This window comes from Orycteropus afer, unplaced genomic scaffold (genome assembly GCF_000298275.1).
Source record: "Orycteropus afer afer isolate SDZICR_OR568_19922 unplaced genomic scaffold, OryAfe1.0 scaffold00084, whole genome shotgun sequence".
NCBI lineage: Eukaryota > Metazoa > Chordata > Mammalia > Tubulidentata > Orycteropodidae > Orycteropus > Orycteropus afer.
The window spans coordinates 4,068,784-4,095,046 of NW_006921671.1; the positions used below are offsets into that span (position 1 = coordinate 4,068,784).

A 26,263-nucleotide genomic window follows, 5' to 3' on the forward strand; every position below is an offset into this window, starting at 1 on the left:
TAGTGGTACTGCCTTGGAGTATACCCAAGGAGGGGTTGCTATGAGTTGGGTCCAACTCAATGGCACAAAACAACAACAACAACATTGCTCACTGTCTCTCAAATGATCCACTTTCGCTGACACACCAGCTAAGGAATTATCATTTTTTGATGTGGATCATTCACAAATTGGAGAGACTAAACTTTTCATTAAAAACGTAGTAAAGGATGCAGAACATGATGAATGTAATCAATGTTGCTGAGCTGCATATGCAAACATGGCTGAAATGGCAAAGGCTTTGTTATATATATTTTACCACAGTAATATTTCTAAAATAAAATAAAACCAGTACAGCAAACCTATTTCTACAAACAAAATATTGTCCAAAAATTCCCATTAGTTGGCTCATACATTTTTCCTTCTTCTTATTGTAAACCAAGAAGCAGAAGTCATTTTATATCAAGAATGGATTACCAATAAAAAACATTATGTACCTATGGTGATGGTAGTATGGTTACAATAATGTGAGGTAATATTCCCCAAAGTGCATCCTTTCTCCCAACATTTTAAATGGCCTGTTAAAGCAAATCCTGATTTGTTTGAATTTCATCATCTCACTTCCTCTGAGTACCACTATGAAGTATTGTTGACAGGCAAAATTACCAAAAGCTTAACTAGTAAAAGGAAGAAATTTAGACTCCTTAAAAACCACAAAATGGGTAATTAACAAGAAAGTAGGTATCACTGAAGTTGAGTTTCACATCTTCCCAACCATTCTTTTTGTTATCTTTTTCTCTTTCTTTATCCTTTTTTTTTTTTTTTTTTGAGAATTCTGAAAATCAAATGAATGTATTATTTTTTCATAATGTATAATCCTGGTTCTAAACCCAGCTCAGAGACTGAAAAGTGGGGGAGGGAACAACAGAAAACAGATAAACAGCCACCTCCAATCCCAGACTGTAAGGCTTTCTCTCTTTTTCAATGGAGAGGAGCTGTTTACTAGAGTATATGCCTTGTAGCATCATGTAAACGAGAACTGTGATAGTTCAGGTGGTTGTCATCCTGGCTGGGCCTGGTTGAGTGGCTGAGCAGCTGGATGTAGTTATTTCCCATGATGAGACTAGCAATCGATCCCATGGTGGAATCTACTGGAGCAGCTGAGTAGCTGTTTTAGGGATGTGGTCTGCTTCCAGTGTATAAGCAGCAGCTTTGAGGAGGGTTCTCCAGCTTTTTGGCACACTTGGACCCTGCATGTAGCCAAGTTGTTGTTCAGCAGCCTGCCATTGCCCTGCCAATCTTGGTACTTTTTCTGGACTTGAATTAGTGGCCTGCCATGTTGTTTGGTAACATTGGGACTATGCCTTTTCACTTGTTGACCTTGGGTTGTCAGCCTCAGCAGCCAGCAGCTACCTGATTGAAGAAAAGCCTCTAGCTTTAGTGGGCTGGGAGCCAGAGGCAGAGCTGAAGCCCATCGTCGAGGGGCTTTCACCCAGCCTCTAGAGCCTGGCACTTTGAACTTGGACTCCTAGCCTCCCAAACAGTAAGAGAATAAAGCTTGTTTCTTCAAGCCATCCCATTTGTGGTATATTCTTGTCAGAGCTGTACTAGGTAATCAGAACAAGTATACTGCTTAAATAAGCATGTACGCAGACCAATTATGACAACTTATTTTAAATGGTGTTCTTCACTGTGTTATTATATCGTGATATACTGTCACCTTATATGTCTAAGTTTAGAAGATTATTTTAGCACACACTCCCATTCCTCTTTCAAAATGTTAAAAGCTATTTAAACGGTAATTTACACTAGATGTTCCTATTATTGCCCTTGTTATGTTAGTAGCTCTGAGGAACAAAGTTCTGACTAATCTATTTTAGAATCTTGCTTTGCTAAAGCTTTGTCAGAATTCATCCTCATATCTTCTTTCTACTAACTCAATAAACTCATTTTTCCCTTAAAACTTGAAATAGACTTCTAAGTATAGTTTTGACAAAAAACTGCAGTTCTCCATTTTTTGAAACGGAATGTCCTTATATCTTCTTTTCCCAGTTTGACTGTACTACAATTTAAAGGTAGGTAAAAAGAAGCTTAAAAAATTTCCTTCCTCCTTTTTCTTACCAAAAAGTACACTTGACTAGTGGCTCTGAGATGGGAGGACAATAGGATGAGGTACATCCTGGCCTGTGTCAGCTTCCACCAAATGTTTTAACACAACTGCCAAGAATGGGTCCTGCACTTTCCCCCAAGCTTAGCACCTCAGCTACAAAGATGGCCACTGGAGAGAGAAATCTTCTGCAGCCCAGAGGAAGTTGCTAAGTTAGTCTTTACACCTGACCCAACCTAACTGCAGAATTACCAGGCACTTTTAAGTCTGTCTTCTAGCAAAATAAGAATTAATACAAGATGACCTCACATGATGCACGGGCATGACTTAAAATACACTGAACCACATCAGAGTTAAGACCTTCATTGTCTTTCAATTCACTGGAATATGTATCAGAGAGTCTTGACTTGGTACAGGTATACCTTTAACATCTTTCTAACACGCACTGATCTTTATCTTTTTCTGAGTAAGCATCAGATTCAGAAAAGTGTATAGAATGTAACTTTAAAAAAAATTTAAAATATTTGCTTTCTTTAAAATTAACATGATTTTTTAAAAAGTAAAAATAGAAAATACAGTCACTTTTTAATGTGATTTTATCATTTAAAAATATGGAAAACACAAACTTTAAAATGAGAAATTTATCGGTTTCTACTCTTGGATTTCCAAATGGTAGCCAGAACCACATGTTGCCATTGACTATGTAAAATGTCACTGGTCTGAATTGAGTGTAAAATGCTGTTATTGTTGAGTGGATTCTGATACATGGTGACCCCATGTTGCAGAATAGAACTGCTGCACAGAGTCTTCAAGGCTGTGACCTTTGGGAAGATCACCATGACTTCCAAGGAGCCTCTGGGTGGCCATGAACTGCCAACTTTCCCCTTAATAGTCCAGTGCTAAACCATCTGCATCAATCACCCAGACTCCCATAAGTGTAAATTACATACCAGGTTTCAAAGCCTTAAAAATAAGAATATAAAATATCTCATTAATAAATGTGATTCGTTATATGCTGAACTGATCATTGGAAGTATTAGGTTAAATAAAATTTACTGTTAAAATTGATTTCATGTGTTTCTTTTCATTTTAGTGTGGTTACTAGAAAAGCTCTAGTGGGGTAGTGGATAAGGCACTTGACTGCTAACTGAAAGGTCAGCAACTCAAACCCCACCACCTGCTCTGCAGAAGGAAGATGGGGTGATCTACTTCTGTACAGATTTGCAGCCTTGGAGACCCAATGGGGGTCACTGTGAGTCGGAAATGACTCAATGGCAGGGAGTAACTAGAAAAAATTACATGTGGCTCACATATTTATTTCTACTGGACAAAAAAAAACCTCTCAAACTCACTGCCATTGAGTCGACTCTACTGGACAGCACTGGTCAAATCAATTGACTGCCCTCCACAAGGGGGCAGCACGGGAGCATGAAAAATGTAGTAGCTGCTTTTTTTTTTTTTTTTTAATGTCAAGTTTAAAGTCTTAAATTGCAGGATGTTGAAATAATCTAGAAACAAGAGTCTGGTTTTCTACATTAAGCAAAGGTTTTTTTGGTAAGCATTGTTATTAAAAGAGTAACTGAGTATCATAAGCTCCAAGCTCTGCCTGCCCGCCTGCCGCCCCCCCCAATTTTGAGGCAACTATTCTCTGTCACTTTTTTCTTACTCTCAAAAGAAAATTAACTATAAAAATCTACTAAAATAAATCCCTACTCATTTAATGTAAATGACTGCCTGAAATAGATGTTTTCACACAGAGGAGATTAAACAAGTGCCAGCAAGTGCTTAAGACATAGTGACCAGTGGAATGTGTGTTACAATGTCCTGTCACCAGTTCCTGGTTACGATTTCACTAGAAATAAGAAAGTGTCTTAAGCTACCTTCATTATGTTGGGATTCCCTGGGGGATCACAAACTCACTGCTAAAGTGCTGTCTCCAACATTGGTGGTGATGAGACCTTCGATGGTGCCGTACTCCACATCTCTGGGATTGAGGCGTTCTTGGTTGCGTCTTTTAAATTTTCGGAGAGCAACTCCCAAGAGGCAAGCTAGAAGGCATACCGCAAACACTACAGACAGAATAATGAGGCCGACTTCCAAGTGGAAATTCTGTGTTCCAGGGAAGGATTTTCCTGGCGATGAGGAGAAAGGTGTAACTGGCTGTAAGAATTACTGGTTACTACCATAACCATATTCTATAAGTAGCTCCTGATTCTGACCAACACAATGTTACACAACAGTGACAAAATATTATAATTAAAATGCTTTCTAATACCTGGTCAATGACTCAATCGTTTTAACCATTATTCAATTAGATAAAACTGCAGTTTGAAGAAAAAAAAAAAATTTCACTGAGAACCAACTACATTAATGCATGTAGTCAATGTGCTTTTAAAATATGAAGTGCTATAAAAATCTCTAGTATTATTCTTGTTAACTCGAATTTTAACTATAACAGTGTTTTATCATCAAGCCCTTATAGTCAGATATTATGTTGTAATATGCCTATGAGAAAGTGCTATCTGAGTGAAAACAGAATGACCCAATCTGCAGTCTCCTCTCTTCAATATATCTTGTCTATCTGTTGCTGAAGTCTAAGTGATCTTTTCCACATCGTGACTTCTGCCTAGGAACCAGTCATCTTTCCATCTGTTCATTTATTCAAGCATTCATTCACTCATTCACCTAATCATTCATTCATACCCTTGTTCAGGCATTCTAACATTATCCATTCCAACAGTAATGTGTGTACTCACTCACATATCACTCAACCAAACATTGGACCTTGCCTAGCAAGTTAAATCCAAATTTCTTAGTTGGATACAAAGTCCCAAACAATAATCATCTCTGAATTTCAGATACCTTCATGCTATTTTTCTCTCCCACATATGCCTTATGCTCTTTCCCATTTTCTTGGTCCCTTTAGCAATCTAATCTCAAACATAACTTCCTTTATATTTTTCTTTTAGCTTTCCAACTGAAAAATCAATGATTTGTCATGTATAAATACTCCATGGTACCTGCCATTTATTTATATGATAAAATGTAAAACTAATTACACACATTATAAATACCGCTTGCCCTCAATAACTGGATTAGAAATTCCTTAAATCTCCTATTAAAACCAAAAAACCAAACCTGTTGCCTTCAAGTCAATTACGATTCCCTGCAACCCCCCATGACAAAGCAGAACTGCTCCGTAGGGTTTTCCTGGCTATAATCTTTACAGACATAGTTGGCCAGGCCTTTCTCTCATGGAGCCTCTGCATGGGTTTGGAATGCTAACCTTTAGGTTAGAATCTAATTGCAAACAGCTTGTGCCACCCAGGGACTGTTACTTAAAACTAAGGGTCTAGCAAAGTGATGTACAGACTAGAAACTTCATACTGTTGACACCATACTGTTGAGTAGTTTATATGGAATATTCTCCATACTGTATTCAATATAATATTATATCCTAGTGGGCTCCACACAGCTATCTGAAAAGTCCCTATACGTTTTTGTAGGAATGCAGACATTTCTCCATGTCTATCCAATCTCGTAACAATTTAACTCACAAAGTACAAAAGCGTAGTTTATTCCATCAAATATCCTTTGAGTTTTAACCACTTAGTACTTGATCTTTTTTTTAGAAACCTTCCTATAATATTCAACTTCATATTATTCAAAAAAAATAATTATTCGATTTACTTATCAGACTTTAACCTATATGCCTTTTCATGACAACTTCTTTAAAATTGCTGTCATAGTCTTACATTGGCTTTTTCATTTTTCGTCTCCTCCTTTGCTGGCTGAGATTTCTAGCAGTAGTTACTACTGCTCCTAGTCCCAAACTATAGGAGAGTATTGTTTGGGTACAAAGTCCCAAATAATAATCATCTCTGAATTTCAGATACCTTCATGCTCTCCTAGTCCACTTTTTTTTTTTCCTTCTGTGAGTCCAAAATTGAGTAGTCATACCTATAAAAATGTCCTATACATTAAGAAAGGTCCCAGGTGGTGCAAACAGTTTGCCCTTGTCTACTAACCTCATGGTTGGTGGTTCAAACCCCACTGAGCAGTGCTGTGGGAGAAAGGCTTGGTGATCTGCCTATGGAAAGATTACAGCCAAGAAAACCCTGTGAAGCAGTTCTACACTGTAACACGTGGGATTATCAGGAGTCAGAATCAACTCAATGGTAATGGTTGGTTTGGTTAGGATTATACATTAAGCAAGTACGTTTGGTTTAGAGTGAGTCTATGATTATTATTTGTAGGGACTCTGAGATAGTAATTATGGCTAATTTTATAAAGAGACCATTTTAAAGAAGGACTGTTTCTATAGTAGACATGACTATACTGAATACAACATGGGAAAGATTCCATATAAATCACCCAGGGTTCATGTGAAATCTCATCCAGCTTCGATCAGTTTTAGTGAGGGATCTCTGGAGACCAGACAGGATAGAGGTTAATTAGCCTTTCCATTTCTCCTTCCTCATAAAGACGGAAAGGCTTTCCACTTAGGCAACTGAGTCTTATGTTCCATTTTCCTCCCTACCAAATTGACACACAAATGAGTATTTATTAAGTAGAACTGTTTCAGAAAATTATGGCTGACATTGTGGCTTTTTAAGAAATGGGTGTCAGGAACTGTTCACCAGTGTGCAGCTACTGAGAGATCACTGGTAAGCCAACCCAGTTATGTCTAGGTGGGTATCACCTTCCTCACTTTCTCAAAAATGCCCATCCTCCTTTTAGATGCCAAAGGGGCATGTCTTTCTCTTCCTCACCTAGAGCGACCATCCTTGTCATCCACTGACTTTTTGATTCAAATAGTAGGAGGAGATCCTTATGGCTACTTAGATACTGTACCCACACAAAATCATGACAACACTAACAAAACCCCCTGATCCAGAAATAAAAGAATCCATGGGAACCTTTTGTGGGCAGCTGGGCCGTGATGTTCCTGTTGCACCAGTCCCCTTGGCAGCACTCCACGGCCTGGCCAGGTGAGGGTGGGGTCTTACAGGTCATCTTCCCCTGCTCGTAGACCTGAAAGCAGCCTTTCTGGTAGACGTGGAAGCCATCATTTATGCTCAGTGAGGAGAAGCACTGCTGGCCTTCACAGTGGTCCTCATTCCCGCAGGAAAGGCCTTCACACACACACATATAAAGTTTGGGGTTCACCTTGGGCTTCTCATCTGCAAAGGAAAGAGAGGAAAGGAAGGGGGAAAATCACTCACTCTATGGGCTTTCCTACCATCAGGAAAATAATACAGCTTCTCTGCAACCACCCCCACCCTAACCAAAAAGAACATCAAGTAAAACATCACCATTTGACATGGTGTCCACATTCTACAATCTTTTACCTCTCACGTGACTCTCACGTGACTGGCCACTTTCAAAAAAAAAAAAAAAAAATCACATCTCAACATATGAATCCATTTATATAAGCTGTAGCATTCTTTGATATCAAAGCAGACTGAAGACTGGTTATCTATCATCTGGCCAGATGACTCTGAAAAATGAATTTCTCCCAACATGGTTATCATGCAACCTTTGGCATGATGAGCTCTCATATCCCATTTCTTGCATCAACATAAAGTTTTTTTACCAGTACTTAATGCTCATTCCCTTTATTTTATGGGGGGAAAAAAAAAAGTCTCAGCAATGTATGGCAGCTGTTGACACCGGTTCCTGCTAACGCTGTACAAATCTCCATCAGCTAACAAAACAAAGAATGCTGACGATACTGTCATTATCTGGCGGCTTCGGAAACTTTTCAGGGTATTAAAGTAAGAACAGTTTACAAGGATGCACAGTGCATACTGACAAGTCCACATTATCACTATTGCCAGCTAGATGCCAAGACAAAATTTTCAATAGTAGTAACACTAAAGATTTTATATTGACTATAACGGGAGTTAAGAGCTGCTTAAAATTTTCACCTGGCAGAAAATTTTTTGACATCAATTATTGCTTTTATGTAATAAAGTATAGAGATGACTAAGAGAATAGAACAAAGACTGAAGAGTAAGGTAACAGGTAGGACCAAAGGAGTAGCACATCCCTGGTGAGTCCAAGGTGTGGTGAAAAGACAAAAACATGTCACTGGTGAGGCACTTCCAATCAGACCTTCTAACTGTCTCTTTTTTGAAAACATTTATTTGCAGTTTCATATTTCAACTCACTCTCTTTTTTCCCCTCCCTTGTCAGAGTGATTGGAGCTCTGGTGGTGCATGGTTAAAGCACTTTCCTGCTAACCAAAAGGTCAGTGGTTTGAAGCCACCAGCCACTCCATGGGAGAAAGATGAGGCAGTGTGCTTCCATAAAGATTTACAGCCTTGGTAACCTTATGGGGCAGTCTGTCCTATAGGAATCAACTCAATGGCAGTGGGTTTGGTTCTTGGTTTTGTTAGAGTTATTAGCTGAGAACTGCTGGTCCCAACAGTTTCTACTGGTGAGGAAGACAGAATGTAAACACCCAAGTCTAGAGGCCACTGATTAGTGAGCTGAGGGCCATTTTCTCGGAAATCCTACTTGCAGAGCTATCTCTGAAGGTCTACGTCACAGAGAGGCTGCCTTCTAATCCTTGGACCCTCTATAGTGGATCTGTGAGAAAACGGCTTCTTTCTTAAGACAACAGGTTGGGGGCTTTCAAAAGAAGACCTGAAGGTAAGTTCTCTGAAAATGTCAAGTTCATTTACACGTATTTGTGTGGGTGTGTGTAGAGATGTGGGTTACTGCAAAAAGAGAAAAATGTTCTTAATATTTCTTCTTCCCTCTTCAAAGAAGTGAAAAATAGTTCACTGCCCACCGTAATGTAGGTGCCTCGTCCCACAGGGTGAATGCATGCAGACACACATACACAAGCCTTCTATTTATAATTGACTCTCTAGTTCTTTTGAAAACCACAAGGGGCTCATCCAAGAGCAAAGACATGCCTGAAAGCAGAAAATCCAAAATAGCCGCTGACTGTGCTATGTATGTCACCAGTCTCACCCCAGAGAATCCAGAGCCCTCAGACATTTTTAATGAGTAAAAATTTTAATGAGCAAAGAGAGAGTCTCTGTTTTCCCTTCCTAAAGAAATCCAAAAGAAGTTCTAATACCAATCTATTTCTGCTAGGCCAAGAAACATATATATCTGTTGACATAATCCAGCAAAAAGTTTACACTTGCCAAAAGAGAGTTGAAAGATAATATTTCTAGGGAGTCTAGACATGCTTGCCACTCTTGAATGGCATAAAGCTGGGCTGAAGGCTGCCAACTATGCTGCCTAACAGGTGATGATTCTCTGGAGCAAAATGGATGGGCAGGTGTGAGGGGGAGAGTTAATGGTGTCATTGATCTGTGATCGACACCAGTGTCTTAAAAAGACTACATAAAAGCTTGTGAGATAATCTGCCTTGATGAAAGGAATTAATTAAAGCAACATGGATAGATACACAAGGCGATGCAATTTACGTAAACATGAAACACAACATGTATTTTTAAAGCCCTAAATATTTTTAAGAGAACATAGAAAGCCAATGATACTTAACATTCATTAAAGAGTATGTGTCCATTGAGGGTGGCTTGGGAATGAGGGGGTTAGGGCTGCATGAAGGGGTAAAATGAAAACAAAATAAGATAGCAGCTATCATGGACCGATAATGGAATAAGAAATGTGATTTACCCAACTCCCTGAACTCAAGGTCCACTACTACTACTACCCACTGCCATCAAGTCGACTCTGACTCATAGCGACCCCCACTGAGTTTCCGAGGCAGTAAATCTTTACAGAAGTAGATTGCCCAGTCTTACTTCCACAGAGTGGCTGGTGGGTTTGAACCACCAACCTTCTGATTAGATGCCTTAGGCACTGTGCTACCAGAGCTCCTTAAAAGGTCCACTAGGAACAACAATAACAAGCAAGTAACTGTAGACCATAGGGGGCCCAAGAATCATGGGTTGATGGAAATGGCTGGTCCAAGGTAACCAAAAAATTAATGATATTTTGTGGTTCTAATTATTGGGAGCGGTGTTAAAAAAAAATAACAGCAATAATAATATTTCTCTAATATGCTTTAAATGTGAACTTTTAAAGTTCAATCCAAAACTGAACTCTGACCTGTAAGTCCACTGATGCAAGAAAGGGCACAGCCTTTCCAAGGTCTCCAAGTTTCTGACAGGACAGATGGATAGCCTGACAGATGTTTGGACTGGAACCTAAAGAATTTTGCCAGAGTTGAGCAGCCTCAAGCAAATACCATCTTTAGTAAAATTCAACTCACTATATTCAACCAAGCAACACACACAGGCATAGAGGGGTGCAGATCTTAATCCTAGGGGCCATTAGGAATTCATTAATTTTTTAAAGACTCTCCTTGTATCTTTCAGATCCCTCCTCTACATAGTTGCACAGACCAGGGTTGACAAACTTTTAAGTTGGTGATTCTTTTATCAGAAACATGGTCAAAAATCAGGGTTTTCACATCCTTGCCTCCATAATCAGGAAAAAGAAAAGACTAGAAGAAAGGCACCTGTTAGTAATATGTAATAATTAACTCAATCTTGAAGAACCATGAGTACATAGCTCAGTTTAGCAGTCAGGTAATAGGAAAGCACACAACCTTCCCCAATATCTCTCCTATTCTCCCTCTCACCAAATATTGAATTGTCTTCTTTATTCCCTACTGAATATTTAGGGAAGTTCTTCCTCTATCTATTTTTACATATGACCAAACATAAATGAAAGACTCTAAATTCGTAAGAATGTAAGAATGACCACACACACACATACACACACGTGCACATGCACACACACACGAGTTAAATGCCACTGTGGCAACTTCATCTGACAGACTGGATTACTTGGAAGTGATGCCAAAAGGATTTCAGAGCTAGGATTACTAATTCAACAAAGGTTAAAAGCATGGTAGAGGCACTCTTACATGTTAATATCCACAACTCTAAGCACAGAAGGCCTAAAAATGCCCATGTCTCACTTTTTCATCTTGTCAAAATTTAGGAATAGCTACGTGTGTGGATCTGTGAGTTTTTTTATTTGAAGTGTGTGTGAAGAATGGGTTGGGGGGGAGGTAAGGAGAGAATAAATGCAAAGCCCCTTTAAGGGTCACAGGTAAAGTGTCTGTCGATTCCTAATCTCTCAGACTGTAATATAAATACAGTACACACCAAGTAGCATCAAGGAACAGATAATCACCTTCAGTGACTGATTTTCAACAGCCCAGACAGGAAGCCCCACATCTGCTAGAAAGTATTTGACACTTGCCTGTGCAAATAACCAGGAAGTGCCCCAGCTGAAGGTAGCAAGTCCACTCCACCTAACTGACATTCGTTTAAATTATTCAGTAATTTAAATGTCAAGCCAGAGGTATTCCCTCTCTGCCACTGCGGCACTCACCCACACTGTTTTCTCTGAAGAGCACCTCCCGGCATTACTCAGTGTTATGGCTGGCACTGTCTGTCCTTTGTAGCAGTGAAACCAGAATGGTGTGAAAACACGCACAGCCTGGGTCTGGCTGGGAGCAGCAGGGAGTTCTGACCACAAATGGAGGCTGCCTTGAGGAAGGAGACCGATGCCACCAGGGAGGATCTGGGGTTGGTTCCATCAACACAAGGGGCAGGCTTAAAATCCCAGGGGCTCACCACGGCCAAAGCTTTAAAAAGACTTTTCTTGCTCTCCTGTCAAATTCACCACCTGAACACACCTACTCTTATAACATAATCCTAGACTGGCAGAGAAAGAGGCAGAACAAAGAGCATCACAAACTCCACAGGCTAGGATAAACTCGTACCTCACAGGAAAAATGTTTACATTTATGCTTTCAGTGTGACTTTAGCAAACAAGACACAAAACGATGACTTATCCTTCCCCTCCCCCCAAGTCTTTCCCTCCCACTTGTTGAGTTATTTACTGTATAAAATTTAATACATTTACGGGGTCGTCATGAGTCAGTCACCTTGACAACCGCTGTTATTTGTTGTTAGCCGCCGTCAAGTGTGCTTCAACTCTAACGACCCCATGTACAACAGAATGAAACACTGCCCAGTCCTGCACGAGCCTCACCATCTTTTCGATCCTTGAGGCCACTGTTGCAGGCACTGTGTCAATCCATCCTGTTGAGGCTCTTTCCCTCTTCTGCTGACCCTCCACTTTACCAAGCATGATGATATCCTTCTCCAGGAAACAGTCACTTCTGACAACATGACCAAAGTAGGCAAGACGAAGTCTGACCATTCTCACTTCCAAGGAGCATTCCAGTTGCACTCTACTCAAGATAGATTTGTTTGTTCTTCTCATAGTCTATGGCATTTTCAGTACTTTTCACCAACACAATTCAAAGGCATCAACTTTTCTTCAGTCTTCCTCCTTCACTGTCCAGCTTTCACATGCATATGAGGTTATTGAAAATACCATGGGTTGGCCTAGTTTTCAAAGTGACACCTTTGCTTCTTAATACTTTAAAGAGGTCTTTTGCCAAACATTTGTTCAGTGCAATATGACGTATAATTGTACTGACTGTGGATCCAAGTAAAATAAAATCCCTGACTTCAATCTTTTCTACATTTATCAGGATGATGTTTATTGTTCCAGTGCTGAAGATTTTTGTTTTCTTTATGTTGAGGTATAATCCATACTGAAGACTGCAGTCTCTGATCTTTATCAGTAAGTACGTCAAGTCACCTTCACTTTCAGCATACAAGGTTGTGTTATCTGTACACCACAGGTTGTTAATGAGTCTTCCTCCAATCCTGATGCTGCATTCTTCTTCATACAGTCCAGCTCCTCAGATTATTTGCTCAGCACACAGACTGAATTAAGTATGGTGGAAGGATACAGCCTTGACACACACCCTTCCTGATCTTAAACCATGCAGTATTCCAATATGTATCAACAACTAGCAACATCATACTACATACCACGTACAAAACCCCGCATTTGCCACTAGGAGCTTTGACACGAAAGACAAGTAAGAAAATGTGACATGTAAACCAGCTTGTAGCTATGATCCGTCTTGTTGCTATTAGGTGCCATCCAATTGGTTCCAACTCATAGTGACACTATGTACAACAAAACAAAATACTGTGCAATCCTGTGCCATCCTCACAATCGTTGGTATGTTTACGTTCACTGTGGCAGTCACTGTGTCAATCCATCTCATTGAAGGTCTTCTTATTTTTCACTGACTCTCCACTTTACAAAGCATGATGCCCTTCTCCAGGGACTGGGCCTTCCTGGTAACATGTTCAAAGTATGTAAGATGAAGTTTCGCCATCAACCCTTTTAAGGAGAATCCTGGCTATGCTTCCTCCAAGACAGATTTGTTCTTATGACTGTCCGTGGTATATTCAATATTCTTCACCAACACCATAATTCAAAGACATCAATTCTTCTTTGGTCTTCCTTATTCATTGTCCAGTTCTGTCAAACATATGAAGTGATTGAAAATACCATGGCTTGGATCAGGTGCACCTTAGTCCTCAAAGTGACATCTTCGCTTTGTAACACTTGAAAGAAGTCTTTTACAGCGCATTTGTCCGATTCAGTATGTTGTTTGATTTCTTGACTGCTGCTTCCATGGACATTGACTGTAAATGAATGGATCAGAGTAAAATGAAATCCTTGACAATTCCAGTATTTTCTCCCTTTATCAAGATGTTGTTTATTGGTCCAGTTATGAGGATTTTTGTTTTCTTGATGTTGAAGTGTAATCCATACTGAAGGCTATATATAGTCTTTGATCTTCATCAGTAAAGGCTTCAAGTCATCTTCACATTCAGCAAGCAAAGTTGTGTCATCTGCATATCGCAGGTTGTTCGTGGGTCTTCCTCCAATCCTGATGCCAGGGGGGTCTTCTTTGTATAGTCTATCTTCTCAGAATATCTGCTCAACATACCAATTGAATATGTATCATAGAAGAATACAGCTCTGACACACCTTTCCTGATTTTAAACCATGAAGTATCCCCTTGTTCTGTTTGAACAAATGCCTCTTGGTCTAGGTACAGGCTCCAGGTGAGCACAATTTTGGAATTCTCATTCTTCACAATGTTATCCATAATTTGTGATGATCCAAACATAGTCAATTTTTTTTTATTTTTTTTATTGACTTTGCATAGTCAATAAAACACAAATGAACATCTTTCTGGTATTCTCGTCTTTCAGCCAAGAGCCATCTAACATCAACAATGATATCCAGAATTCCATATCCACTTTTGAATCTACCTTGAAGTTCTGACAGTTCCCTGTTGACACATTGCTGTATAACATCTTTGAATTATCTTTTACTTGCATGCGATATTGTGATATTTTACTTGCAAAATTTTATTTGCATGTGATATTGATAATACTGTTCAGTAATTTCCACATTCTCTTGGGCCATCTTTCTTTGGAATGGGTACAAGAATGGTTCTCTTTCAGTCATGGGGCCAGGGAGCTATCAAATTTCTTGGTAAAGATGAGTGAGTGCCTCCAGCATTGCATCTGTTGAAATATTTCAATTAGTATTCCATCAATTCCCGGAGCTTTGTTGTTTTTTTTTTTTTTTTTTGCCAATCCCTTCAGTGTAGCTTGGACTTCTTCAATACTATCATTTGAAATGACTGAATATGTCCACCAATGATTTTTTATACAGTGACTCTGTATTCCTTCCATCGTCCCTTGATGATTCCTGCATCATTCAATATCTTGCTCATAGAATCCTTCAATACCGCAACTCAAGGCTTGAATTTTTTCTTCAGTTCTTTCAGCTTGAAAAATGCTGAAAGTCTTCTTCCCTTTTGGCTTTCTAACTCCAGCTCTTTGCACATTTCATTTTAATACTTTATCTTATCTCCTAGAGCCATCCTTTGAAATCTTCTGTTCAGTTCTTTTACTGCATCATTTCTTCCATTTGCTTTAGCTACTCTACATTCAAGAGCAGGTTTCAGAGTCTCTTCTGACATTCATTTCAGTCTTTTCTTTCTTCCCTATTTTGTTAATGACCTTCTGTTTCTTCATGTGTGAACCTTTGTTTTCTTCCCATATGTTACCCCTGATGTCATCCCACAACTCATGTGGACATTAGTGTTCAATGTGTCAAATCTATTCTTGAGATGGTCTCTAAATCAGGGGGGATATACTCAAGGCTAGCCATTGAAAACCTTATGAATAGCAGTGGAACACTGTCTGATATAGTGCTGGAACATGAATGTCTCGTGTTGGAAGGCATTCAAAATATAAATGGGGAAGAGCTGCCTCTTCGAAGTAGGGTCAACCTTAATGACATGGATGGAGTAAAGGTTTCAGGAGCTTCATTTGCTGATGTGCCATGACTAAATATGAGAAGAAAGGATTGCAAAGCTCCATTAATAATCAGGATGGGGAATATACAAAGTATGAGTCTACAAAAATTAGAAGTTGTCAGAAATGAAATAGAATGCTTGATGATTCATATCCTAGGCATTGTTGTTGTTGTTGTTATGTGCCCTTGAGTCGGCCCCGACTCATAGCAACCCCTCCTTGGGTTTCCGAGGCGGTATCACTACGGAAGTAGATTTGTCCAACCTTCCTTCCGAGGAGTGGCTGGTGGGTTTGAACCGCCAGCCCTCTGGTTAGCAGTCAAGTGCCTTAGGCATTATGCTACCAGAGCTCTTATCCTAGGCATTAGTGTGCTAAAATGGACTGGTATTGGCCATTTTGAATCAGATAATCATATGGTCTACGTATTCAAGAATGACAAATTGAAGAGAAATGGATTGCATTCATTGTCAAAAAGAACATTATAAAATTTACCTGGAAGTACAAGGCTGTCAGTTAAAGGATAATATCCATGCATGTACAAGGAAGACCAGTTAACACAACATTATTCAAATTTATGCAACAACCAACTAAGGTCAAAGATGAAGAAATTTTAAGAATTTTTTTCTACCAATTTCTGCAGTCTGAAATTGATCAAACATGTAATCACGATGCATTGATAATTACTGGTGATTGGAATGCAAAAATTAGAAAAAAAGAAGGATCAGTAGTTGAAAAATATGGCCTGAGTAATTGAAATGACACCAGAGGCAGTAATTAGACTGTGATTATAAAAGTCCAACAGCTCAGAACTTTTACAGGATAAGATAGGAAAATAAAAAATCTCTGGAATCCTTCCAACAGTATAAACCATTCAAACGGCAACTTACATTAAGTGTATAGGTTATGAGAGTCCTTCTACCATCTCCTAATCTGGAAGTGCAGTTTGGTCTCTCTCCAGGATCTGAAACCATTTGAGGTCTCTGACATTAAACAGAGGCTTAAGAAAGGATTTCCAATGCCAGGTATCATCACCAGCAGGTCTGTTCCTCAGAGAGAAACACAAAGATCCATCTGGAATGACTAGTGAGGGCATCTGATGCTCTAGCAAGAAGGCTGCATATATGCTCAAGGGAAAAATACACCAAGTGCGTAAATGATCTCTTTATTAGAAACTTCATTTAGGAAACTCAAATCACATTTCTTCTGATCAGAAAATCTGATACTTAATAAAGTAAAACCAAAGAGAAAACATGTTCCAGGAGTGAAGATTATAAACATGTTTCATAAGAAAGATAACAATAATTCAAAATGAGATCAAATATAAATTAGAATTTTTTAAAAAAAGGTTTTAGAATTTGCAGGATTTCGAATTTCTAATTCCTCCACTGACAATGTGTTCTTCTTCTTCTACAGTTCCCTAACACAGCAAATGGCAACCCTATTCCTTTAGATGCACAAGTCTGATCTTTCTCTTTCTTTTTTCTCACATACATAATTAACTATGTGCTATTAATTCACTCTCTTGAATCCATTCATTTTTCACTATCACCTCCTCACCTCTCACAATCTCCGGACTGGATCTGATTCTACCCTATTGTCTTGCGTAAAATCCTTCTCTGCTTCCATTGCTCTCGAAAGAAAGACCACAGCTGTTAACCTGGCTTAAAATTCCTGATTGGTTAGACTCCTGCCTTCTTCTTAAACCTTCTCTCAGATCATCTCAGTTCCTGGAAGCTCTTTCCAAAGTTTAGGCTCTTAGGTCCTTTAAACGTGGAATTCCCTCCACCTGAATGCTCATCTCCCTTCCTGCCAACGAGTTCCTATTCATCTAGTTAATGCCTATTGGCTCTTCAGATCTCACCTTACACGTTATTTCCTCAGAGAAACCTTTGTTCAGTTCCCAAATTTGAAGTAGGATCCACCTTTATACATTCATGTGCATGTGTTTGTATGACTGCTTAAATGTCTACCTCTGCACCACAAAGACAGGAACTGTGCCTATTTTGCTCACCATTATACACAGTGTCTCTGGTGGTATAGTGCCTAAGGTATGTGACTGCTAACCAGAAAGCTGGTGGTTCAAACCCACCAGCCACTCCTTGGAAGGAAGGTTGGGCAATCTACTTCCACAGAGGTGATACTGCCTCAGAAACCCAAGGAGGGGTTGCTATGAGTCAGAATCGAGTTGACAGGGAGTTTTGGTTTTGTTTTGTTTTTTTTTTTTTTTGGTCAGCCTCAGAACTTGGCAGGGAGGACAGAGTACAGGCCTGATAGATATCTGCTGCTGAATGAACTTTCTCTTCTCGAAAAGGATTAATAGGTGGGAAGAGACATGAGGCTGGTTTTCAGAGGAGAGTGAGCCCGTAAAGTCTGTAAATGTCAGCACAGATCTTAAGGCAGGGCTTAGTCACCAAGCCAGCATGTCTGTGCAAACCATTTCTTCCTAGAGGAGCTCCCATGGCATCACATCTGTTCACCTCCTTAGGCTCACAAGTGTGGAAAATTAATAGTTTTGCAGTGTGCTATGTTTTTTGTTTTTTCATTTGTTTGGGCAGGAAAGGTATAAGACACAAGAGTTCCTAAACGATGGGACTAAATTCATAAACAGTACAGGAGGGCTTTTATCAATGGTCCTTCCTTAGATGGCTAATTTGAGAACGTTTTTCAACTGTGATGCAACGATGATTGTTGTTGTTGTTTGCCGTCGAGTCGGCCCGACTCATAGCGACCCCTCCTTGGGTATCCCTACGGAAGTAGGAATGCCCAACCTTCCTTCCGAGGAGTGGCTGGTGGGTTTGAACCGCCAGCCGTCTGGTTAGCAGGCAAGTGCCTTAGGCACTATGCTACCAGAGCTCCTGCAAGGATGATTGTTGTTGTTGTTGTTGTTGTTTGCCATCGAGTCGGCCCTGACTCATAGCGACCCCTCCTTGGGTTTCCGAGGCAGTATCACTACGGAAGTAGGAATGCCCAACCTTCCTTCCGAGGAGTGGCTGGTGGGTTTGAACCGCCAGCCTTCTGGTTAGCAGTCAAGTGCCTTAGCCACTGATCATCAAAATACAAGGCTTGTCAACTTTAGCCAGTTTGAAAGAGGCAGTACAGGACTTGCTGCTCAGCAGTGAAAAAACTACCCCAAGACTTTGCTGCCATTCTTTGGTATCAGGGGAAAATAATGGTGCTTTCAGCAGGAAGTGGAGAAGAGTGAATTACATCATTTTCCCTCATTGCTTTGCTGAAGGTGATAAGGATTCTTAAATCATCCTGCATTTGAACTACTGAAGCTGAGAGAGGGAGGGGGGGAAAAAGTGCCATCTGTTTATTTTGTGTCTGGGCTGACTCTGAAATAATCCCTGTAAATGAAGCCTAATGCGGAAGCCACACCTTCCATTTCAAGGCCAAAACCTCATGTCTGTGTCTAAGTGACTAACAAATTAAACGGCATTATAGGGTATGGATCTAAGACCAATACAGGTCTGTCTTTTTCATGTTTTTATGATTCACTAAGTGCCTTAGCTTTACCATCTACACCATGTCTGTCAAACAACTTTTTAATTTGAGGAAAAATAACCTCCCTTTTCTTCATTTCCTCCCTAAACTTCTTGAATCTCTGCTTCAGAGAAACAATCACAGAACCTAATGAGAATGACCCACTGGGACTACTTTTCAACCAGTTGCCCTCAAGTCGATTCTGACTCATGTTGACCTTGGGCATGTCCAAGTAACACTGTGCTCCACTGGGTATTCAATGGCTGATCTTCTCAAAAGCAGATCACCAGGCCTTTCTTCCAAAGTGCCTCTAACCCTTGAACTTTGAACCCTGAACCTCTAACCTTTCAGTTAGTATCTGAGCACCTTAACGTTTTGCACTACACACGGACTCCTGGATTACTTTTAGAGACCAGAAAATACTCTTTCCCTCAGATATTGCAAATGCCCAGGTCTGAGTGAGGCTCCACTTATAAACAGAGATGACCACAGCCTGAAGGAAGAGCAAAATTCCCAGTGAATTAAAAAAATGTTAGAGACGTCATTCCTTGTTTAGATTTGGAAGAGTGTCAATGATGTGGTACATCCTTCAAATGTCTCAGGCTCTCTGCTCACAGCGTGGGAAGAGGTGGTTTTACTGACTCATTTTTGGTTGTTTGGTTTTGGGTTTCTTTCCTGGTTAACTAGGAGATGCACAGCTATTCCTAGGAGGGCTTCCTCCCCAGGCTCTACATTGGAATTTTTGGTTTTTACAGGCAACTAGAAACAATGGGCTCTAGATGAGAAAGGACAGTAGAGAAGGAACCATGGGAAGGTTTCAGTGTCCAGATCTTCACCTCTGTTAATCCTCTTGCACTCTTATGCTGTTGTTGGTGTTAGCTGCTGCCAACTCAGTTCCAACCCATGGCATCACTATTGTGCAGAGAAGAACTGCTCCACAGGATTTTCAAGGCTGTGACCTTTTGGAAGCAGATCACCTGCTTGTCTCCTAAGGAGCCTCCAGGTGGGTGTAAACCCCAAACTTTCAGCTAGTAGTTGGGCATTTACCTATTTGCACCACCCAGGGACTTCTGATATACTCTACTGAACACCGAACCTAGTTCTCTGGGCTTCAGGGACTAGGTCTTCAAGATGACCAGTCAGAAAGCCACCACCCACCATACCTCTACTCTCTTTGAGGATGCTTTCCATCCATGTAGATAAACCCTTCAAAAGATGGACAGGGCTCCAATTTGTTAAACAATCATCGTGGACAGCAGCCGATTGGCACTATGGCAACCAAAGCTAAAGATGAAAAGGTGAAAAAGTAAATTTTTCTTTCCTATTTTCCTACCCTACCCCATTCTAGAGAAAAACACAGAGGAAACAAGTTAACTTTTAGACTACTTCCTTTCCAGCCTGGATGAGATGAAGATATCCAAAGGGAACAATGGGGGTGGAGTCTGAGCTTCTGTGATATTGTGACTTCCCAAGCCCCAAATTTCCCAAGGTCCTACTAGGCAGATCCCAAACCAAAAAACCAAATCCACTGCCATCGAGTCGATTCCAACTCATAGCAACCTTATAACACAGAGTAGAACTGCCTCATCGGGTTTTCAAGGTTGTAAATCTTTATAAAAGCAGACTGCTTCATCTTTCTCCCAGAGAGAAGCTGGTGGGTTCAAACCACCAAACCTTTGGTTAGCAGTCAAACGTTTTAACCAGTACACCACCAGGTCCAGTACTCCATAACAGGTTCATGAAGGAAGTAATTCAGTGTCTTCAATCTCATGAAAACATGTCCTATGCACTTGTATTCCAACCTTTATAACTTGATCTTTGCTTGATGTATCTTTTTTCCCCCATCAGGTTAAGTAATATGGTGCACAAGAATTTATTAAGTCCTAAACTTACCACACTTAAGATTAGTATATTAGTCATTGACTAAAGATCCTACAGTCACCATGAGATGGTTGAATTTTGATCATTTGGAGCTTATTCCTTTCTACCTGTGAGCTCAGAGCCCTGATGTCCTTACATTCAAGGTAGAAACAGAGAGCAGCTCCACAGTGCTGTGAACCACAACGGGCTTCACAAACACACACTTTCTTCCCCTCATTCTCTGCAGCATGGAAAACCATTCCCAGCTTCCATGATAATCTTGGGCCTTGGCAGAAGAAAGCCAGTTAAATCTAAGCTATGTCATGAGGCCACCGGCTGGGAGCAAGAATGTCTAAACAGAAACCAAGGCGAGAGCAACAAGCAAGAGTTTCCACAGATTGTCCTTGGCTCCCGTAGCTGTAGAGCACTGACGGCCTAAAGATAACCCAAGTATCTACGGAGGGTCACTTTTAAATAGTAGCTTTAATACCACCAGTCATTTTAGAAGTATTTCCTTCCAGAGTCGGCTTCCATCCACACTGGTGTGCCAAGCATGTCCAGCAATGGCAAGCCCGCTGAAGAGATGAAAGCCCAGAAGGAAATGGAAGGAGGCCCACAGGGGAATAGACAGCTCCTAACATGCTGTGATTCCACTCTGTGATCCTGTGCGTACCCACACTTGGAGCAGAGAAATAATCATCTAGCAAGAGATGCCTCATAGAAAGGATCTACTGGCAATCATCAGGGCTTAAAGAGCAGGTGTAAAATTAAAACAAAAAATGTTTAATGCAATGCCACTCCTCTCTGAAGCTGCAATAACATGAACCAGGCATGTTTGCCATCCAGGAGTTTTTCAGGAAAGCCTATCCCTCCAAGAGAAAATATATACTTCTTAGCCTTCTGGACCACTGTTTTGCTGAGTAGGAAGAACCATATATTCAGGCACATACTGTACATACACAGCCACTGTGGCCGCCCAATAACCAGAGAAGTGCCAAATGGAATTGGTGGGAAGGGCCTGTTATTGTTTTTTCCTTCCCTTTAAACCACTGCCAAAGTTCCCAGAATCTTGCTAAGAACCATTAAAATCTGCACATCACCTCACCTATCCACCAAGTGAGTTTTTGTCCTAAATGTCGGTCAGCCAAGGGCTGGCGTACAAGGAACAGGTGCTCAGTGGGCTATTTTCAGTTGCTATCAGCTCAATCGGGAGCTGCACATGCTCAGTAGGCGGGCAAGTTTTGGTTGCAATTCAAAGTCTGGGGAGCCAAGAGACATACACCTTTCACAGCTGCCAGGGCAACCAGCTGCCTAGTGCTCCTCCCAAGACGGGAGCAATGAAAACAGCGTAACCTGGCCGGCCGACACGCCAGTGAGCAAGCTGTACCTCTCATCTCACTGCCCGGGTTATTCTGAGCTGGGGTTATTGACACTCCATGGCAACACAGGAACAAAGGGCCAACTAGAGGGATTTAAATGTCTTGCAAAAGTTGCTAGAAAAGTCAGCGGCTCAGGCTTCTGTTTTCATAAATAAAAGTAGAGGTGGAATTATTATTAGATTGTTGTTGCCACTGACACTGTTATTATTTGTGATCTATTTGTAACAAAGTTCTACTCTATGGAATGAGGTGTTTATTTCTGTGGATTTTTTTTTTTTTTTTTTTTTAAAGTCCATAAACCAAAAATCCAGACCCAGTGCTGCTGTGTCGATTTTGACTCATGGTCACCTCAAGTATTACAGAATAAAACTGCTTCATAGAGTTTTCTTGGCTGTAAACTTTATGGAAGCCGATCAGAAGGCCATTTTTCCACAGTGCCACTGGGTAGGTTCAAACTGCCAACCTTTAAGGTTAGTCCATATCATCATTAAATTGCTATGGTTGGGATGTCTTTCAAAATGCAGCATGTAGGCCTGCCTGCCCCAATACTGCAGAGGGACTAGTTTTGTCATTCCTTTCCTTCTAATCTTGCCACACCCTATGATCTACTTCTACCACACCACTCAAAACACACAGCCAGCCTCTACTTAATCTTTCCATAGTTCCCCCACTGCCTTCAGGACACAAGACAAACACCTCAGGCACAAGGTCCAAACATACTTGTTGGGCCTCAACTCTCAACTCTTAAGCCCTTTCTGATGTCTGCTCTGGCTAAACTGGACTGCCCAGACTATGTCCTCCACCCTCTCAATTTTCTGGGCTCAGTCCTTCCCCCGCCTACAAGTTCTTCTTATTCCTTTCTTTACTGGTCTTATGCTGTTCACCCTTCAAAGCTCTGCCTCTCTGAATTTCTGTCTCTAATGTCTAGGCCAGTGTGGGATAAAAGTCTTTCCTGTAGACACATCAAGTATTGTGCTGTAATCTTTATTTTATCCCAACTAGACTGTGACTCTTTGGGGACTGGAACCATTTTTTATTTATGTTAACATCACCAGGGCCTACCACAGTGTGTCAAATGGTATCCAATAGATATTAATTGATGGATAAAAAAATGAAATATTGTCTTATAACTGATTCTCAAGCACAAATAAATTATTTGAAAAGGCATGTTCTCTTATTATCACCTCAGTCCAGGTTAAGTCCCTCTGTCTTCTATCCTCTTTTTTGGTATCAAAATAATTAGTACTATAACCAAAATTATTTACTGATTTATTTGTCAAATTTTTTCTAAGCACCCACAAGGTATTGTCTCTGACACTAGGGATAAAACAATGAATAACACCAATTTCCATTTCTTACGCTCTAGGGCTCACTTCAGCCCAAGACTCTGCATGTATTGCCCATGACTCCTTACGCCAACCCTAACAGACTGGGGACTATTTTGTCTCCTTTATTTCACAACAGTTAACAGGCACAGACAGATTAAGGAACATATACACACAGAGATACACTTTTTAAAAAGAAGAAAAGAAGATGGCTAATGATGGTGCTTGACTTTTTTGTCTCTCTCCTGAGAAAGGGTTATTTCTATGCATGACCATGAACCTTCTCTTCAGAAGATACTCTTAAAAACAACATGTGACTATGAAAAACTACCCTCTTTGCAAAACTTAAAGTGTGAAGCATACAAACTAGGCCATGAAGTCAAAGATGAAGAGAAGTCATGACTATACAACTCTCTACAGGGCTATCAATGGGTCAGTCCCCATTTCAATTTTACAAAGTAAACAGTTCAACAGAAGTACAGAAAACCTCCCAGGGAGCCTCCAGCTACCTTTATACACACACACACACACACACACACAGAGACAAAAACACACACAAAACATGGCCTTAAGTAGAGTCTACATAACAGTATCCCCAAGTCAAGGAATATAAACCAGGGTCCAGGAGTAAATATTCCATAATATGAAGTTGGTCAAAGGAGCCAAACTCTAACTGGACTACTGGACTATGGATTTGTTTTATTTCCTATCTATTCTTTACTTTACAACTCTCCTGAATGAATCAATGACCTCCCTCCCCACCTCACCCCACAGCTATTCTAGTATAGGTATCAGAACAAAACAGATAAAACGAATACAATGTAAAAACAATAATAATTAATGAATAAAAGGAGGCCACTCCCTTCTTGTAAATCATTTAAATAATAATAATTAAAGAAAAAGCCACAGACAAAGCATTTTTCTTTTTTAAAGATTGAATTTCACCATCCCCTCCCTTAGAAACATTGCTTATTCTTTCTCCTCTCCACATCCCTGAAATATGTATCTCCTCGGAAAGGCTGTGTTCTGCACTAACCCATAACAAAGAATTAGATGTAGCATTAAACAGGGATCTAGGAAACCCCCTTCTCTGCAGAGCTCAGATTCAGCTGATTAGATTGAGGCAGCAGCTGTTTCAGTGTTATGACCAAGCCTGAGAAGGTGCAAATGTAAACTTTCCTCTTCCTGTCAAATCACAGGCTTACAGAGAGAGGGTGGTCAGACTATGTGAAATTGTGAAGGGAAAAAAAAAATGAGAAGTTTGAAGCTGACTTTACTAGAGAATATATCAGACGGCCCAAGGTTAGTTGTCAGAGCTTTCAACAGAGAGAGAAGTAAGAACCTGAGAGGCAGTGAACTCTTGGGAGTAGATTGTAGGTGCCTTTTTCAAACTGGGTGACCCATGAGTGGTCATGAAATCAAGTAAGTGGTTCAAGACAAGTTTTCTTTCTTCCTTTTCAAATAAAATGCAATAGAGTTTAAAAAAGAAAAAGAGTGAGACAGATTGGAATGCAACAAAGATGGTAAAAATCATTTCTGTTGCATGAAATTTTCACTTCAGATGTATACAGGTCATTTATAAGTACTGGGTCTTAGTTATTTAGCACTGTTATAACAGAAATACCACAAGTGGATGGATGGTTTTAACAAACAGAAATTTATTCCCTTACAGTTTAGGAGACTAAACCAAAAAAACAAACTCACTGCCATGGAATTGGATCCAACTTATAGTGACCCCTCCTTGGGTTTCTGAGGCGGTATCACTATGGAAGTAGATTGCCCAATCTTCCTTCCAAGGAGTGGCTGGTGGGTTTGAACCGCCAGCCTTCTGGTTAGCAGTCAAGTGCCTTAGGCACTACACCACCAGAGCTCCTATTTAGGAGACTAGTGATCTTAACTCAGGGCTTCAGTTCTAGGGGAAGGCTCTCTGTTGGCTCTGGAGGAAGGTCCTTGTCTCCTTCTAACATCTGTGGGCCCAGCGTTCCTGGGAGATCTCTATGTGGCTTGGCCTCAATCTTCCTCTGCATCTAGGAAGTTCTCAGCACAGGGACCACAGGTCCAAGGATGCGCTCTGCTCCCAGTTCTTCTTTCTTGGTGGTATGAGGGCCCATCTACAGTTTAACAAGAGGCCAGGTGATTCTTATAATCTATAGGTGATTCTTATGCCTGGGGATCTTGTTAAAATGTAGATTCTGATTCAGTTTTATCTTGGTAGAAATGCAAATCCTTAACAGGGGGTTGGACCCAGAATGAACCTATTTGAAGCCCTGATTACAGTGGATCACAGTTAAAAATGTAAAACCCCCACACTGCTGCTTCTGACACTATCTTGGGATCAGCATTAGTTCTCAGTAATCTTGACTATTAAGAATAATCATTATCTATGGAAGCTTGCCTGAGGTCATGCTGGGCTGCAGAGGGAAGTTCTGGAGGGCAGTCAGCAGTGTTTTGAAAGCTGCAAATTAATTCTTAAATGTGTTTTGTTTTCTTTTTTTAAGAGTGAGAGTTTGCATATATGACATTCTCAAAAATTTCCTGCTTTATTAGATTTTCCTTAGGAGGCGACAGTACTCATGCTCTCAATTATGAGACCTATCTTTATAAAAGGAAATTTAGAAGCTATAGCACTGAATATTTACAGCTGACCACAAGGAAATAATTTAATAAGCTTGGGTGTCAGACTAGTATTCTTTTTTGTTCAATACTTAATTTTGCTTGATTTTTAGAATCTTTCCCATACCCTACAACCATCCTCTTCCATATAAAAGAAATAAATATGAACATTTTGCATTCTCCACTTAAAAAAAATCATTGGATATGGCTCTAGTTTAACTACCCACAGCTGAAACAAACATTCCCCAG

At 40.3% G+C, this 26,263-nt stretch overlaps 1 protein-coding gene across 1 annotated transcript in view; it reads right to left on the reverse strand.

The window, feature by feature from the left end:
- ACVR1 (activin A receptor type 1) overlaps positions 1-26,263 on the reverse strand; it is a 78,182-nt gene that overhangs the window by 37,231 nt on the left and 14,688 nt on the right. The window contains exons 3-4 of the mRNA XM_007941820.2: positions 7,003-7,266; positions 4,004-4,215 (exon numbers count right to left, since the gene is read on the reverse strand). Coding sequence (XP_007940011.1) covers positions 4,004-4,215; positions 7,003-7,266 — 476 coding nt within the window. The remainder of the gene's footprint in view (positions 1-4,003; positions 4,216-7,002; positions 7,267-26,263) is intronic.